The following is an 18,470-nucleotide window of genomic DNA, read 5'->3' on the forward strand; positions in this document are numbered from 1 at the left end:
ATATTTCTGAATTATGCTTGCATATTTTTTAAATGTGTAATTTTTGCTAAGTAATAAGTAATTGTGACAATTTTATTTACAAGTCTAAATTCCATATGTTTAAGGGGGCCAAAAATGTAGGATTTTGTTTGTTTTTTTAATCTTCTTGAGAAAATGTGAACTCCAGAGTGACCTCATGTTCAGCATATATGATGATTAATAATTATGGATATCATATATTTAATTCAAGTTGAATGAAGTGTATAAAGCACTTCACATTTATTAAATCATTCATTTCTCACAAAACCCTTTGAGAAAGGAGAAGATACTTTCATTTTGCAGTTTAGAAAACTCTGAAGTCACATAATTAAGTGTGAGAGCCAGAATTTGAATCTACGTCCATCAGATTCCAGAGTCTACTTTTTTTTTTAAACCCCTGCTCTGATGCCTAATTTTTGAGAATAAATCTATTCATTGAGCTAACACCGAATGATGATAATGCTCCATTGTCTTGGTTAAATGTACTGGTTCTGATTAGTTAGGTACAGTTAGCGTCAACATGTATTTGACCTGTTTATTTTTGTCCACAGTTTTTGCCTGTGTACATGCACATTCGGGTCCTGGTTGCTGCGTATCTATTTCAGACAGGGTATGGGCATTTCTCATACTTTTGGGTCAAAGGAGACTTTGGAATCCATAGAGTATGTCAGGTAGGAATGCATTGTTTTTCTTTTTCTTTCATTTCAACGTGCTTTTGTGCCTGACTGTTGAGAAAATATAAATATGGCCATGAATAATTTGAAGTAATTTGAATTTGTGAAATGGCACTTTAAAGTTGTATTATTTCCATGTTCTATGGTTAATAATTCAAAATAAGTAATTTATTACTGAAGGATGGAAAAACAGAATTTAGATGAATGTATAATAGATGCACACAAGGGAAAACATTGCTGAATCACTTTCAGTTCAGTTCCGTCGCTCAGTCGTGTCTGGCTCTTTGTGACCCCATGAATCGCAGCACGCCAGGCCTCCCTGTTTAGTTTTGTAGAAATGTGCAGTTACCTGGGATTGTTATAATATGCTATGTTTTCTCTCTCTAAGAAGAGGATTAAGATTTATTAAGTTTCTACATCGTGCTAGGCAGTTTGTAAACATTATTCTATTTACCCTTCATTACAACCCTGAGTTATGATCTTTATGTTTACAGACAAGGACACTGAGGCTCAGAGAGGTTAAATAATTTGCCTAAGCTTCCCTGATGGCTCAGTTGGTTAAGAATCCTCCTGCAACGCAGGAGACCCTGGTTCAGCTCCTGGGTCAGGAAGATCCGCTGGAGAAGGAATAGGCGACCTACTCCAGTATTCTTGGCCTCCCTTGTGGCTCAGCTGGTAAAGAATCCGCCTGCAATGTGGGATACCTGGGTTCGATCCCTGGATTCAAAAGATCCCCTGGAGAAGGGAATGACTACCCACTCCAGTATTCTAGCCTGGAGAATTCCATGGACTGTACAGTCCCTGGTGTCTCAAAGAGTCAGACACGACTGAGCGACTTTCACTTAAAAAGGTCACATAGTAAGTGATAAAGCTCTAATATTAATCTTCTCAAATTCTGTGTTTTTTGACATCACACTATCTGAAATGACTGTTACGGAAGTCCCAAAGATACTTTTGTTTTTCAAAGACCCTTTTTAATTTGAGTAATATTATTTTGTATCTATTAAAACTTTCAACTTAATACCAAATGGGATAAATCAACATCAAACGGAGATCAAATGGACATTCTTTCATTGAGATAATCTAATCTTTTGTTTATAAACTGTAGCTCTAGGAAGGAGGTTTATGATTCTTTTCCTGCGTTTAACAAGATGACACTTGTAGCCAGAGGACAGCTTAGGTTGGTGCTTTGCTGGGATCCAGTTAATAAAATGATGCATAAAAATTTTATGTTCAACTCTTTACAATGATTTTAGAACAAATATGATTTTTTAAGGATTAGTAAATGGTACTTGTACAGTTATTATTTTAGTCTTAAACATTTATACTCTGTCAGAGAGAATCTGTCTACTTTTCAAAGTGAAACCGTTTTCTTCTCCTTTTTAATAGGTCTTATTTCGTCTCAATTTCCTGGTAGTGGTGTTATGCATAGTAATGGATCGGCCTTATCAATTCTATTACTTTGTCCCCTTGGTCACTGTATGGTTCATGGTCATATATGTTACTTTAGCACTATGGCCACAAATAACCCAAAAAAAAGCAAACGGTAAATATGTTTTCTTACTAATGTTAATAAATATATTCTTCCAGTGCAAGTTTCTTTTTAGTTGCTAAAGGCTATTATTTTTATTGAGACGTATTGACAGTTTAAATTTATATGTAGCATTGATATTTTGAAAATTTGTTCTTAAATTATGTTTCTAGAATGTTAGTTACGTGGTTCAAGTAGTATTAACAGTGAGGAACAATAGTTTGCATTTATATTATATTTTCTCTCTTTAAAGTTAAACTTTCAAAGCCATTTTACATATCAGCTAGTGCAGCCGTTTTCAAACTCTCTTGTATGGAGCCAGCATGGAGCGTGCCAGAGGGCCACACATCCTGCTTCAGTCTTGGCAGCTCTGGTTTACTTGATTCTGTGTGTGTGTGTGTGTGTGTGTGTGTACGCGTGTGTACGTGTGTGTGTGTGTGTGTGTGTGTGTGTGTGTGTGTAGATTTTGAGTAGACGTTCATTTGCAAAAAGGCTTTTTGTGTCAAACAAGCTTAAAAATCACTAGTATAGCTTATCTTCTAAACAACCCTTTAAGCAGTTATTATCAACCTGTTTTATGTTTAAGGAAACATAAGTGCCCACAAGGTGTCATCTTCAAATTTTACACAGCTAGGTCTGATGAACGTTCAAAGTAAGGTCACAGTCATTGATCCTAATGCTTTTCTCCATCAAGATCATGTCATTAAAATTAAAGCTTGGGTTTTTTTTTTTTGGAAAAATAATTTTTTTTTATCTTTAATAATGTCTTTTAGGTCTTACAATCAAATATTATATATCAAAAAAATATTTTCTGTCGACTTCTATTATAATACAAAATAATTTTTCAGGAAAGAGTTAAGCTCCAGCCTTCAGTAAAGTCCATTTGTGTCTTGGAGAGTCTCTGTAGTTTAATTCCTCAACACAAACCCTGCATATTTATAAAATGATAATCAATATGTATAAACTGTGAACACATAACTTAAAATATGCATATGTTGAAATACATCTTATGATTAAACTAGTCCACTGGGAAGTTCTTAAGCTCCCTCCTTAAAACTGTAATGTTTCAGCGGTATTACCTAAGTTATTAAACATGAGTGTTTGTTAGAATTACATTGAACCTGTTCCAAGTTTTGTTGTAACTTTCAATAATGAATAGTATAATTTAATCTGGGATGTATTTTCAAATGCATTTAGAGTGGCTAAATATCAAGTATATGGGGTATCAGGTTAATGTTGTAGCCTCGTTCCTAGTAAGGACGTTCCACCTTTTCTTCCTTTGTGTCCCACTTGTAATTTAGATATATTTTGTGTATCCTGTAGGCAGCCTTAAATTATTATAAAGAACTATGCAGGGTATTAATATGTTAAATAGAGAGTATTTAACATGTTTTCTAATGTAAGTTTACATTTCTTAGTAAATTAAATATTTTCTCTCTTAGGAAATTGTTTGTGGCATTTTGGCTTACTGTTGAAACTAGCCTTCTTGCTGTTATGTATATGTTTTTTGGCATATTCTCAGGTTTGTATTGTCCTTTTTGGTTTATATTTTGTTGTATTTTATTCTAAAGTTCAAATCTGTTAAAGTATGAGAGAAGAATCAGAGCTTTTTTTGAAGCTTCATTTTTTAATGACTGTAATAAAAGTGTCACTCTGTAGTTGACTACTCAGTGGAGTTCTTTTGAGACCTATCTACTTTTGTTACCTCTGTTTTTGTTGTAAGAGCAATTTAAAGCTCTTCCCCTGGCAATTGTTCAGAATCCATTTTACTTGACTTTGATCAATCAAACTTTTATTGAACGCCTCTTATAAGACACTACTCTAAGTGAAGATCAAAATTCTCTTGACAGAATTTGCAACTTGGTTTGTGCATTATTCATGGCATCAAAGTGTTACTTGACTTTTCCCATAAATTCATAGAGCAAAATTTTGGCTGTTAATAAAGCCAACTTAGGGGCAAAGGGACTTGTTTATATGTAGTATGTATCTCTAACCTTTTATCCCCCTATTTTGATGGTTGAGATTTTCTTAACTATTTTCGCAAGATGGCAAACTGCTACCTGCTGGTCAGTCCATCAAACAGACTTATTATTTGGGCAGCATGATATTTATAACAGTATTTTAATTTAAATGCATTTAGTTGTGACATATTCTGTAGTTTACTGCCATCTCCAACACTGTCTTGTATCCAACTCTACCAGATGAAAATGCCATATGAGCATTGTGTGTGTGTGTGTATATGTGTATGTAAACTCCTATAGAGGGCTTTTCTTTTTTTTTTTTTTCTATAGGCTTTCCTGTTTATTTTCATTCTTAGAAATAAAGTATCTTATATATGCCTGACTTCTAAGGTTTTCTGCAGGAAATATGTAAAGTAATAAGGAAACAATAGGCAAATGTTAAAGAAATAGCCAGTTGAGTGTCACACTGCTGCTGCTGCTGCTAAGTCGCTTCAGTTGCGTTCAACTCTGTGTGACCCCATAGACGGCAGCCCACCAGGCTCCCCCGTCCCTGGGATTCTCCAGGCAAGAACACTGGAGTGGGTTGCCATTTCCTTCTCCAATGCGTGAAAGTGAAGTCGCTCAGTCATGTCCGACTCTTAGCGACCCCATGGACTACAGCCCACCAGGCTCCTCCGTCCATGGGATTTTCCAGGCAGGAGTACTGGAGTGGGTTGCCATTGCCACTTGACAATTATTCATTAAAATTCCCAAGACTCCCTGGTTCATCTGAGGGAGGGAAACAAAGACAGACCAGGAGTTCATAAAAAGAATTAAGATTTAACTTTGTATCAGTATTGACTACTGGATAAGAAAAAAAAAAAAACAGAAATAGCCCAGTACAGCCCAGTGCCTTGTGCAAATGGGTGCTCATTAAATACTTGCTTATTGATTGCATAAAAAATAAATTTTGATGAGAAATAAACTTGATACATGATCTATGGAATCCTGTATCTCTAATACATATTGGTGTAATGGAGAAATGTGATATAATAGGTATACACTTTATATTGCAGGTTTTGGTAATAATCATCCTGAGGCATAGACCTTGATAGAACCTATTTTTATAAGTGACTAGCATTTTAAATTCTGTGACTAAATGGAGAATATTGCATTTTATTAAAATAATAAAGTTCTTCTGACCTAAAGATTTGGTATTTCCTAAAACATAATACTATTTTCATGTTTTACTTTGATTTTTTATTAGCCTTTTAAAAAACTGAAGTTACACATTTTTTTTTAATGCCATGGCATCATGTGTAATAATGGAGTTTCCATAATAGAGTTTGTTGTCATTCTTTAGTCTGGAAATTGAATGTTTTGTTCTCTTATTTGAAAGACTTCATTAATGTTCAGAAATGTACCCAAGACTTCTGCCCCTTCATTCCCAGATTTTCCAGACTGTCAGATCAATAAGAAGGTACATTCACTAATGACCAGAGTAAAGTTGTAAGCTTTGTTTCAAAGTCTAATAATGGCATTTGGGTATAGTTGATTGAGTAAGGTGACTAATCCAGAGGATTCTTTTAATTTATATGGTTCATTATAGATTGGTTATTAAGGACATTACATAAAGAAAAACTATAACTTTAACCATCATTCTTTAGGTTATTGATACCATATTGGCTGAAGTAATTTGTAGTTTTGTGTTTTGATCATTAAATAGTAGCTCTTTTGTACACTAGATTAAATGGAATAACTTTCCAATTACCAACTTGGGGTTTGTTTTGTTCTGTTTTTTTTTTTTTTTTTTTGATTTTGCAGTCTCAATAGCCTTTCATGTACTATGAAAGTAAGTTAACAAAAATGTTTTGTTATCTTTACTACCCATTAGTAAAATAAGTTTCTTTTCAAATGAAATGACATTTTGATATGAAATAAATAGAATTTTAAAATTATGAATGACCTTAATATAATCTTAACTTTAGAAAATTACAGTTTATAATAGAATTGCAAAAGCCAGTATTGACTTATACCATCCTAATTTTCTGAATTCCTCTTCTCAGGGTGCATTTGAGAAGATCTTTTCTCTTTGGCCATTGTCCAAGTGTTTTGAACTAAAAGGAAATGTATATGAATGGTGGTTCAGATGGAGGTTAGACCGTTATGTATGTATTTACCTTGTGCTCTTTTGCCATTTCAAATTATACTTTTAAAATTTATTTGGAAAAATGTAATTTGTTTTTATTTAGTTTTGGAATAAGGAAACATGTTGATTTGGTAAATTAAAGCAATCCAGCCCACCCCTTGGTTTTCTTTTCTTTTTTGCAGTGGGCAAAATACCTTTTATTTCTAAACAGTTTATCTTAACATTTATTGTTATTGTTTTGATTCATCTAGTCTTTTAAAGATTATTATTTTTTAACTGAAATATACTTGATTTACAATGTGTCAGTTTTTAAATGAAAATTCTTAAATGTTGGGAAAGGTTTAAAGTCAGAAGTATCATAGCAGTTTGGCAACATGTGCCCAGGGCTTGTGGTTGTTTAGTCTCTAAGTCATGTCCGACTCTTTTGAGACCTCATGGACTGTAGCCCACCAGGCTCCTCTGTCCATGGGATTTCCCAGGCAAGAATTACTATTACTGCAAGTGGTATTTTTCATTCTTTTTTATGGCTGAGTAATGTTCCATTGTATTTATGTACCACATCTTTGTCCATTCACCCACTGATGGATATTTGGGTTGCTTCCACTTCCTGGCTGTTGTAAATAGTGCTTCAGTGAACATTGGGGTGCATGTATCTTTTCAAATTATGGTTTTATCCAGATATATAAAATGTCTTTATTTCTTTACTTGCTGCTGAGACTACTTGAAGTAAACCAGCTTATCTTGTCATTGCAAGAGATGTTTGCTTGTCCATTGCAGATTGTTTCCAATGATCACTGACTTGACCTTATTTCTTGATTTTAGGTTCTTCATAGAAACTTTGGATCTTTTAGCTTTTAACCTATATACTTCTATACATATTGTGCTTCTTTACCAAGTATATTTGCTATTTATTGAAAAGTAGCTATTTAAAACAGGTTTTCCCCCCTTATTTTTCAGGTAGTCTTTCATGGAATGTTGTTTGCTTTCATTTATCTGGCTTTACAGAAGCGCCAGATACTTTCTGAAGGAAAGGGTGAACCTCTTTTTTCAAGCAAAATTTCAAATTTTCTATTATTTATTTCAGTAGTTTCTTTCTTGGTAAGTTTCACATGTAATCTTCTAAATTTCCAAAATCCCAAATGGTGCAGAAAATTAACTTTAAGAGATAAGAATTTAATCATTTATTTTTAATGAATAAAATCTTTTACTTTTGAAATATCTTTTTCTCATTTTAAATTGAACATAAATTCTAAAGAGAATATAAACATATATGTGTTAAATATGAAGAATAACTTGAGATCTCAATGATATAGGAATTTTAAAAGTTGTAATAGGTTTGGGAAAAAATATAAGATATTTAACAGAAAAGCCATCACTGCATTATGATCACTATTTCTGGGAAAACAGACTTAGGCTCCTTTCTCTCTACTTTGTTATATTTGAGCTTGCCAAAATGAGGGAGGAGCAAACCTGGGTACAGTTTTCACTGAACTTTAATAGCATAATGAAGTGCAGTGTCAGACTTTCCTGGCAGTCCAGTGGTTAGCACTTTGCCTTCCAATGCAGGAGGTGTGGGTTTGATCCTTGGTCAGGCAGCTAAGATCCCACATGGCTCCTAGCCAAAAAAGTCAAAACATGAAACAAAAGCAATATTGTAACAAATTCAATAAAGGCTTTTAAAATGGTCCACATCCAAAAAAAAAAAGAAATCTTTAGAAAAATTATGAAGTATGTTATAAAGAAACTTCTTAAAATTGAGTGCTGCCTTTTTAAGGCATAACTATTTTTGTGAAGTGATCCATAAATTTTTTGTTTTAGACCTATTCCATCTGGGCTAGCAGTTGTAAAAACAAAGCAGAGTGCAATGAACTCCATCCATCCGTTTCTGTGGTACAGGTAATTATTTAGAGAAATTTTTCTAAATTTTTGATTAGAACAGGAGTCTTTAGAGACAACTTTTAAATTAAAATCTATTAAATGTAGTGTATCTTTCTAAGCCCTACCTTCCTCTACTGTAATAGAGATACTAAAATCTCTTTTAAAGGGTGGTTATTAAATGTTATTATTAAATGTATAGAAATGATCGGTGTTTATCACTTGATAAGCACTTAGAAAATGTTAATTCATTTCTCCTGTTTGCTTTTTCATCATTTGTTTATTCAGATTTCTTCATTTACTTGTTTTTGGCCTTACTTATTAATGGCCTTCCATGTGTTAAGAACCATGCTACAGGTCAGAAGTGCATGTAGTTCCTGCCCTCAGAACTTACAGTCCAACAGAAATATGGTTGAACATTTATTCATTAAACAGTTTTTTTTAATTCATTTAACAAGTCTTTGATACTTCTTTCTATGTGCTAGATGTAATGCTGAGGGATGTAGTGATGACCAAAGCAGACGTGGTCCCTACCCTCACAGAGCCTGTATTCTTCGGTTGCAGATAGTAATCGTATAATCACCAAGTAATCATGAACAGAAGTTCATGATGCTACAAGGGAATACAGTAAGGGTATATGACCTAGTTGGAGTTGGAGTGAAGGTGGATAGGGTTCAGAGACGATTTCCCTGATAAAATTAAGCTGAGAGGAGCTTCCCTGGTGGTCCAGCAGTTAAGACTCTGTGATTCCACTGCAGGGGGTGCAAGTTGGATCCCTGGTCAGGGAAGTTCTGAATGCCATAAGGTACAGCCAAAGAGGGGTGGAAAAATTAAGCTAAGATTGGAGGAATGAAAGCAGGCAGTGAGAACTTAGGTCATGTGGGTAGAAAAGAGTATATTCCCATTCAGGGAACTTGAAGAAAGCCCTTGGTGCTGGAACTCAGAGAGCCCGAGTCTAAAGAAGTATGTGTAGTGACTGGGAGGTGGGCAGAGGCTGCTCAGCAGCACAAATCACATTTGCATTTTACAGAGATACCTGTGGTTGCAGGTAATGATAGGGCGTTGTGATTAGTGTGGTGATGGTTAACTACAGGGTACTTTAGAACATGTGGGATTTCTTCCTAATCCGTCTTGATATCAGAGCAGGGTTCTTGGACAAAGTTATGTCTAAGCCAAAGCCTAAAAACTGTATGGTTCAACAGAAAGGAACAGGGAGGATTTCTGGAGGATCTTCTTTTAGGTTTTAAGTTCTCTTCAATGAAGAAACTATTTCATCCATCTTAAACCTCTATATAGTCAGTAGAACTAAGCATATGACCAACTCTCCAAACACAATTGACAATGACATTTTAAAAATTGTACTATATTAATATAGCATTTTCAGGACTTCTGTAGAAGTCATGCTTACAAGTAACACTTTATATTTTGTATCTGATGTCATTTCTATAGCAACATGAAAGGAAGGGGGCTGTTCCACTAACATGACACCAATACAGAACAATGTAAGAGTAGCTAAGGGAGAAAGTGACTGGACATAGAATAAGGCTAACATAAACCCTGCTGAGCCACATCACTTTTACTCCTGGCCACTATATGCCACATATTCATCTTTCCTTAGTTACTTTTTCCCACATTTACATTGCTGTCAGTAGAAGGAACCTTGAAGAGAGCGAAAAGATGGGGGTGGGTAGCTCCCAACAGAGTGAATACTTTTTAGAAGAAGCAAAATCATATCATGGGATTTTATTAATTTTGATACATAAATATAGCATTTCTTTCTACACAAAGGTCCTCAAGATGAGTTTATATTTTTTCTATAAAATATAAAATAAAATAAAAACATATACATAAAAAATAAAATAAAACCATCCAGCCATATAAAACCTGCCCTTGTTTGCACTATATAGACCACCTGCTCAGAAATCCAGTTTGAGTAGACTCTAGATCAAAAATAACTTGCAAATACTTCATCTATTGAGGGAAAAAAAACCAATCTATGTATTAAGTTCAGTAACATGAAGAATAAAATTATCACGTGAAAGAAAGCAAAATTCTTTTAATAAGCAGATTATTAATATTTGCCTGTGTGTTTTTTCTTTAGATTTTAGCCTTCATCCTAATAAGGAATATCCCTGGGTATGCTCGTTCAGTTTACAGTTCATTTTTTGCTTGGTTTGGAAAAATTTCATTAGAGGTTGGTACATTAATATTTTGATCTGTCTTTTACTACCCAGGGTTTTATGGAGCTGTGTATATAAATATATATATAGGTGTGTAACTTATTTTTTTTTAAACCAAAGCTATGTTTATGAAATTATAGGCAAGAAACTTTGAACTTCAACAGCAGTATTGTAGAATGCTTTTAAAGTCTTATTTAAATGGCTAGATACAGATGACTTTCACATATTTATTTTGTCTTAAACTTTCAAGTACAGCCAAGATGCAGAAATAGGAAGAGAAAAAAAATGAAATAGATACAAATGAAATTTGTAAATAGACATAAATGAAATCAAGTGAGAGGATTTTGATTCGTTCATTCATAATTAAATATTATATTGTTGGAATTTAGTTTATTGATACTTATCATAATAAAATTCACTCTTACTGAAAGTTTGGGGAAAATTTTTAAACTCATTATTTTGTGTGCAGTAACTATATGAATTTATCCTCAAAATCAGTTTAAAGTAGGTATGAAATACATTCAGTGTATTCTGAGTTTTATTATTGAAATAGAACATTTTAAAATAGTAGAATTCATTTAATCATAAAAGATACATTTTAGAGTTATAATATGTATTAAGTTGTCTTTAAAATGGGAAAGATTTCTGTGTGATTCAATTACACATTCTTTTTCAGATTCTCTTCCCTTATAAGTTATTACAAGATATTGAGTATAGTTCCAGTGCTATTTATTAGGTTCTTGTTGGCTATCTATTTTACATATAATAGTATGTTAATCCCAACCTGCTAATTTATCACCTCCCCATTTTCCCATTGGTAACTAACCATAAGTTTGTTTTCTATATCTGTGAATTAAGTTCTTGGAATTAAGTTCATTCATTTTGTTTTGTTTGTAAGATTCTACATATAAGTGGTATCATATGATACTTGTCTTTGGCTTACTTCACTTAGTATTTTCTAGGTCTGTCTATGTTGCTGCAAATGGCATTATTTCATTCTTTTTTATGACTGATGTTCCATATACACACACACACACACACACACTCTACATCTTCTCTTTCACCCGCCCATGGACATTTAGGTTGCTTCTGTGCCTTGGCGATTGTAAATAGTACTGCAGAGAAGACTAGGTATTTTTGAATTATCATTTTCTCCAGCTATATGCCAAAGCGGAATTATTGAATCATATGGACACTTGAATATGTATTCTGTTTTTTTTTTTTTTTTTTGAGTGTAATGTCCTGAAGGTATCATTTAAGTCGGACTATTCTGTTTTATCATTTAGCATTTCTGTTGCCTTATTGATTTTCTCTCTCAAAGATCTGTCCATTGATGTGCCTGGGGTGTTAAAGGCTTCTAATTATTGTATTCCTGTCAGTTTCTCCCTTCATGTTTGTTAGCATCTCTTTGCAGTGGTCCTTTTATCATTATACAGTATCCTTCTTTATCTTTCTTTATATCCTTTGTTTTAAAGTCTGTCTTCTCTCATATGAGTTTGTGACTCTGGTCGTTTCTGTTTGCATGAAATGTCTTTTTACATCCCCTCCCTTTTAATCTTTAAGTGTCCTTTGCCCTAAAGTGGGTCTTCTGAAGGCAGCATATTTTAGGCTTTTGTTTTTTTAATCCAGTTTGCCACTGTGTGTCTTTTGATTGGAGCATTTAGTCCACTAACATTTAAAGTAATTATTGATAGATATGTTTTTTATTGCCATTTTAAACCTTGTCTTCTTGTTGGTTTTATATTTCTTGTCTCTTTTTGTTTTTCCTTTTGTGGTTTGATGGTTTTCCTTTGTATTATACTTATGTTCTCTTCTTGGTTTTCATGAATCTGTTGTGTTTTGATTTGCTGTTGCTCTGTTTTCAAGTATGTTAACTTCTTTCTACATCTATTTGGTTTAGACTGGTAGTCATATAGGCTCACACACTTTCTAAAAAAAAAGTCTATATTTTCTTACTCTCCTCCCCCACATTTTATGATGTCCTCATTTACATCTTCATGTTCAGCCTGTTGCTGTCCATTGTGGTCATCATTGCTTTCACAAAATTTTTAAATTTTTTTAACTCTTTCTACTGGCTTATTTAAGAGATGTACTTTTCAATTGTGATATTTTTCTTCCCTATAGATTCCTCTTTTCTATTTAGAGACGACCTTTCAATATTTTCCTTTAGGATAGGTTTAGTGTTGCTGTATTCTTTTAGTTTTTGCTTATCTGAGAAATTCTTTCTCTCTCCTTTTATTCTAAATTATAATCTTGCTGGGTAAAGTATCCTACATTACAGGATTTTGCCTTACAAGACTTTTAATATACCTTGCCACTCCCTTCTAACCTGCAGCATTTCTGTAGAGAAATTACCTGAGAACCTTATAGGGGTTCCCTTATAATTAACTCTCTGCTTTTCTGTTACAAGCCTTTAGAATCTTCTCTTTAACTTTTGCCATTTTAATTATGTCTTGCAATAGGTCTGTTTGGGTTCATCTTGTTTGGGACCCTGTGTACTTCCTGTACCTGAGATATATCTGCTTCCTTCTTTAGGTTTGGGCAATTTTCAGCAATAATTTCTTCAAATACATTTTCAATCCCCTTTTCTCTCTCTGCTTCTTCTGGGATCCCTACTTGTGGATCGGCATGTTTTATCTTATCCTATAAGTCTGTTACATTGCTTTCATTTTTTTTTTTCGTTTGGCTTTCTCTCCACTATTCTAATTGGGTGATTTCCATTATTCTATCTTCTAGATCACTTATTCTTTCTTCTGCATTATCCATTCTGCTCTTCATTGCAGTTAGTTCACCTTTTGTCTATGGAAATGACTTTTCTAATTTTTCTTGGCTCCTCCTCATAGCTTCTAGTCGCTTTTTACAATAATTTGCATTTCTGTCCATAGCCTCTCTTCATTCCTTCAGTATTTTCACTGTCTCCTTTTTAAACTCAGTTTCTGTTAGACTGAAGAGGTCTCTTTTATTGCTTGTTCTTTCAGGGGAATTCTTTTCATACTTTTAATTGGGAGTGGTTCCTCTGCTTCTTCATTTTGCATTTTTCTCTTGCTGTCTGAGTTTAGGAGGAACAGTCATCCTCTGTGGTCTTAGAGGTCTATTTTTCTGTAGGTGCATCCCTGTGTAGCCTGCATGGGTTTAGTATTTTTTGGTGGAAGCACTCTTTAGTACGGAGCCTGCCACCTCTTTGCTCAGTTATACTGGTCGTTACCCTTCTGATAGGAGGTGTGGCTCGTGACGGCCAGAGCCTGCCCTGGATATTGAACTGGGCCTGCTCCTGGCTCTGTAGTTGTCACTGCCCTATCAGGGGCAGGGTCTGCTCCCTAGTTGTTGGTGTAGAGGCCCCCAGATGCTGTTCTGAGCTGCATTTCAGAGCTACAGTGTAAGGCAGGTGGGATTGGAGCTCTCCTGCTGGGAGAGGAGCACTGAGTTTTCCTTGCAGGAGCTGTTCACCAGTGAGTGTGCTGTCGTGTCACCTTTCACTTGTCAGGGCTCACAGAATGCGTTGTTGTTGGCAGTGCCCTTGGCTCTGCCTCAGTAGTGGGAATGCCAGCCATGGCCCTGGTGTCCCTGGGGTGTTGTCTTCACAAGGCCACCAGCGCAGGATCTGGGTCCAGTCAGGTCCCAGGACCACAGTACTCACGCCTCTGAATCCAGGGGGAGCTGTGGAGACATCTCATACCCTGGCCTAGCCCAGCCCTCATGCGCGTGTACCCACAGAGCCCACAGCTGCTGAGGTCAGAGCCCTCCCAGCAGCAGAAGCACCTGTTGTCTATTTGTATGTCCCACAGGTGCTGAATTTACAAAGCTGCCAGTGGAGGTGTTCCATGGCTCATGCTGCCATGGGGAGAGAATTCAGTCCTGCTTCCTAAGTTGCTTGGCCTCTGGGGCTCAGCTGTGGTTTCAGTTCCGCTTCTGCATATGGGCAACCTGCTGGCATCTGCTCCCAGGGCCTGCCGGGGCGGTGGTTGACACAGGAGTCTCCTGAAGCAGTGGCAGCTGGGGCGCACTCTCCTGGAGGCAGAGGAGGCAAGGCATGGGCCTGCACATGGAACAAGAGGCTGCTGTGGAGGCCCACCCTTCACACACTGCTTAACAATGGCCCTTCGTTTCTATGGCAGGCCCACGCTTCTGCAGACACCCACTGTTGCAGCCACACCACACTCCAGCTCCTCAGGCTGTCTCCATGCGTTCAGCACCAGTCTTTTCCCCAGGTCTGCCTCATAGTAGTTTTGATTTGCATTTTTCTGGTAATTAGTGATGTTCAACATCTTTTCATGTACACTTTGGCCCTTTGTATGTCTTCTTTGGAGAAACATCTATTAGAGCTTCTGCTATTTTTTGACTGAGTTGTTTGTGGGATTTTTTTTTTTAATTGTATTGGAATACAGTTGATTTCCCATGTTGTGTTAGTTTCAGGTATACAGCAAAATGAATCAGGTATATACTCTTCTAGAGTAGATTCTTTTCCCACATAGGTCAGTATAGAGTATTGAGTAGAGTTCCATGGTATAGTAGTTATTTGTTATCTGTTTTATATAGAGTAGTGTATATATGTCAGTCCCAATCTTCCAGTTTATCTCTACACCCTCTTTACCCGCTGGTAACCATAAGTTTGTTTTCTACATCTGTAACTCTGTTTCCGTTTTATATATAAGTTCATTATACATAATGAAGTTCTTTGACCTTTCCTTCACTCAGTATCAATCCATCTGTGTCCATCCATGTTGCAGCAAATGGTGTTATTTCATTCTTTTATATGGCTGAGTAATGTTCCATTGTAAATATATACCACATCTTCTTTATCCATTCCTCTGTTGGATGTTTCAGTTGCTTCCATGTCCTGGCTATTGTAAATACTGCTGAATATTGGCATGCATGTATCTTTTCAAATTGTGGTTTTCTCTGGATATATGCTCAGGAGTGGGATTGCTGGATCATATGGCAGCTCTGTTTTTAGTTTTTTTAAGAAACCTTCATGCTTCCTCCATAGTGGCTGTACCCAGTTTACATTTCCACCAAGTGTAGGGGAGCTCACCTTTCTCCATACTCTCTCCATCATTTATTGTTTATAGATTTTTTTTTGATGATGGCCATTCTGACTATTGTGAGGTGATACCTCATGGTAGTTTTGATTTGCATTTCTCTAATAATTAGTGATATTATGAAATAATATTATTATGAAATAATAATTCCATGTATGTTTTAGCCAGCTGTATATCTTTTTTAGAGAAATGTCTGTTTAAGATCTTCTGCCTATGTTTTTGATTGGGTTGCTTTTTGATACTGAAGCTGCATGAGCTGTTTGTATATTTTGGAGATTAATCCCTCGTCAGGTGCTTCATTTGCAAATATTTTCTCCAGTTCTGTAGGTTGTCTTTTCATTTTGTTTATGGTTTCCTTTGCTGTGCAACAGCTTTTAAGTTTATTAGATCGTATTTGTTTATTTTTGTTCCTATTTTCATTACTATAGGAGGTGGATTGAAAAAGATCTTGCTGTGGTTTATGTCAAAGTGTTTTTGCGGTGTTTTCCTACAAGAATTTTATAGTGTCTGGTCTTACATTTAGGCCTTTAATCCATTTTGAGCTTATTTTTGTGTTCTAATTTCATCCTTTTACATGGAGCTGTCCAGATTTCCTAGTACCACTTCCTGAAGAGGCTGTCTTCTCTCCATCGTGTGTTCTTGCCTCCTCTGTCATAGGTTAGGTGACGGTGGGTGTGGGTTTGCCTCTGGGCTTTCTGTCTTGTCCCACGGATGCATACTTCTGTTTTTGTGCCACTACCATTTTATTTTTGTGCCAGTGTCGTGCTGTTTTGATTATTGTATATTTGTAGTATAGTCTGGAATCAGGGAGCCTGATTCCCCAGTTCCATTTTTCTTAAGATTACTGTGTCTGTTTGGGGTCTTTTGTGTTTCTGTACAATTTTTCAGATTTTTTTTTTTTTGTTCTAGATCTGCAAAAAAAATGGCATTGGTAACTTGACAGGTATTGCATTGAATCTGTAGTTCACTTTGTGGTGTAGGCATTTTGACAATAAACTTTTCAAGGCCAGTAGTGAAACAGTTATGCTATCATATGTTTTAATTAGGAAAACCAATAATACATTTATGGACTTTCTGAAAATACCTAACTTGAAATATTTTTCCTTCCAGCTATTTATTTGCCAATATCACATATGGCTGGCAGCAGACACAAGGGGTATCTTGGTCCTTATACCTGGAAACCCTATGCTCAACATTATTGTCAGCACTTTCATATTTGTTTGTGTGGCACATGAAATTTCTCAGATCACTAATGATCTTGCACAGATTATTATTCCTAAAGATAACTCATCTCTGTTGAAAAGATTGGCATGTATAGCTGCATTTTTTTGTGGACTCCTCATCTTATCATCCATTCAAGATAAATCAAGACATTAGGATTCTAAAAACTTAAAACTCTTCAGGTTAACTTTGAACCTACCTAGAGGAGAACAGCATCTATCTGGAGATGTATTGTAAATGTATATGTAAATAAAAATGTGTGTGGCAAGAAGATAGCTCAGTGACATCTGTTGAACATGTGTGGTTGTATATTTTGGAAATGTACATATACAATGTGAAATACTGAAAAAAATTGAAGCAGAGTGCATCATGTAGGATTGCATGTGAAAAGTCTTTTCTACTGGATCTACATTTCCATTTATACGTGATTTTAAGTTAACATATGAAGGCAGGGAAATAATTACCTTTCCAGTAAAAAATACAGATAATTTAATTAGCTTAGTAACACCACTGAGTGTTTTGATATTTACTAAATTTATGGTAATAAAAATTGTATGCACCTATATTCATCATGGAACTTCCTACTTCATCGAAAACTTTCTTACTCAAGAAAGATTGCAGTGTTGTTTCCTTATATGTGCAATGATGTGGAATGACAAACGGTATGTCTTTTATTGTTCATGTTCTGATATTATGTTCCCTGATATGATTTTTCTTCCTAACGGTAGTTTTCAGGTATATAAGCCTAAAATCTTTGTACACTTTGTCCCAGAGTTGTTCTGCGCTCCATGACAGGGTTTTGTCATTGATGCTATTGTAGCTTTTTATAAAAAGGCCAAATTTTCTTTCCAGTCCAAACATTTACCTGTTTCCTTTCCTTGAGCTACACCAGTGTAATACCAGTTACCCTGTGGACTCATCACATATGCTTTCCCCGATCTAATTAGTTTTTGTATATTATTTCCAATGTTTGGAAGCTCTTTATAACCATTTTGGTATTTCCTATTATTCCCTCCTATTTTAAAAAAAATATATTTATCAATCTAAATGTGTGCAGTGTAGTAAAGATTCACGATATGTTTGAGATGTATAAGTAGAATTTTAAGTAAACTGGTCACCTTGGGCAATGTTGTTTTTGGTTCTGTTACAGGCTTAACTGTTAGAGGTATAAATTTATTTATCTGTTGTACAGATTTGATTACAGATTTTAATGTTTTAAAAATTGCACTTGTTTGCTGTTACTGTGTATGGGGTAAAATATTTTTTGTTCATGGTATATGAAAATATGGAATAATTTAAACAGTAAATAAACATTCTGTGGATGCTTATTTTTGTATTGTAAAGTATCAATTAAACTATGTGGTTTTTTTTAAAAGCTGGATCCATTAATGATTGGTTCAAATGTCTAATTCATTTCCTCAGTTTAAATTTACTTTTTAAACCTCTTAGCATATATGGGTAAGTCACAGTGATAGTTAAAGAATAAAAGAATAATTTAGAGGATAATCTGTCCTTTCTGCTCATGAGTTAAAACATTATTTCATTAGTAATGTTACTTGAAGATTTAAAAAATTGGAGTATTTCTTTAGCACTGGATTTATGTGCTAGTGATATATTTCCATTAATTGAGGAGTGCCTTTCAAACAGATGTGTGCTCTTTCTTTTTCTCTCTTCTTCTGCCCTTACTTAGTCTTTTGACATTTCCCAGATAGACAATTGTAATGATTCATTGCTCTGCTTCTTAGACTGCAGGCTTATAAGTAGAGAATAGTATAGTTATAAATCAAAAACTTCCAAGTACTCTGATCACATTATTCTTGCTAGTGTGGCTTGCCAATGAGTA

The 18,470-nt window shown here is 35.1% G+C and overlaps 1 protein-coding gene across 3 annotated transcripts in view; it reads left to right on the plus strand.

Moving 5' to 3' along the window:
* Positions 1–17,955, plus strand: part of CASD1 (CAS1 domain containing 1) — a 54,564-nt gene extending 36,609 nt beyond the window's left edge. For 2 of the 3 annotated variants that reach the window (XM_044946440.2, XM_025290859.3), the window contains 8 exons: positions 570–689; positions 2,082–2,238; positions 3,666–3,745; positions 6,230–6,331; positions 7,270–7,410; positions 8,131–8,208; positions 10,289–10,381; positions 16,517–17,955. In XM_044946440.2, the coding sequence (XP_044802375.1) occupies positions 570–689; positions 2,082–2,238; positions 3,666–3,745; positions 6,230–6,331; positions 7,270–7,410; positions 8,131–8,208; positions 10,289–10,381; positions 16,517–16,783 (1,038 nt within the window). In that variant the 3' untranslated portion in view covers positions 16,784–17,955. The remainder of the gene's footprint in view (positions 1–569; positions 690–2,081; positions 2,239–3,665; positions 3,746–6,229; positions 6,332–7,269; positions 7,411–8,130; positions 8,209–10,288; positions 10,382–16,516) is intronic. The other variant, XM_025290860.3, reaches the window with a different exon arrangement.
* Positions 17,956–18,470: the final 515 nt, after the last annotated feature.

Source organism: Bubalus bubalis, chromosome 8, assembly GCF_019923935.1.
Source record: "Bubalus bubalis isolate 160015118507 breed Murrah chromosome 8, NDDB_SH_1, whole genome shotgun sequence".
NCBI classification, from domain to species: domain Eukaryota; kingdom Metazoa; phylum Chordata; class Mammalia; order Artiodactyla; family Bovidae; genus Bubalus; species Bubalus bubalis.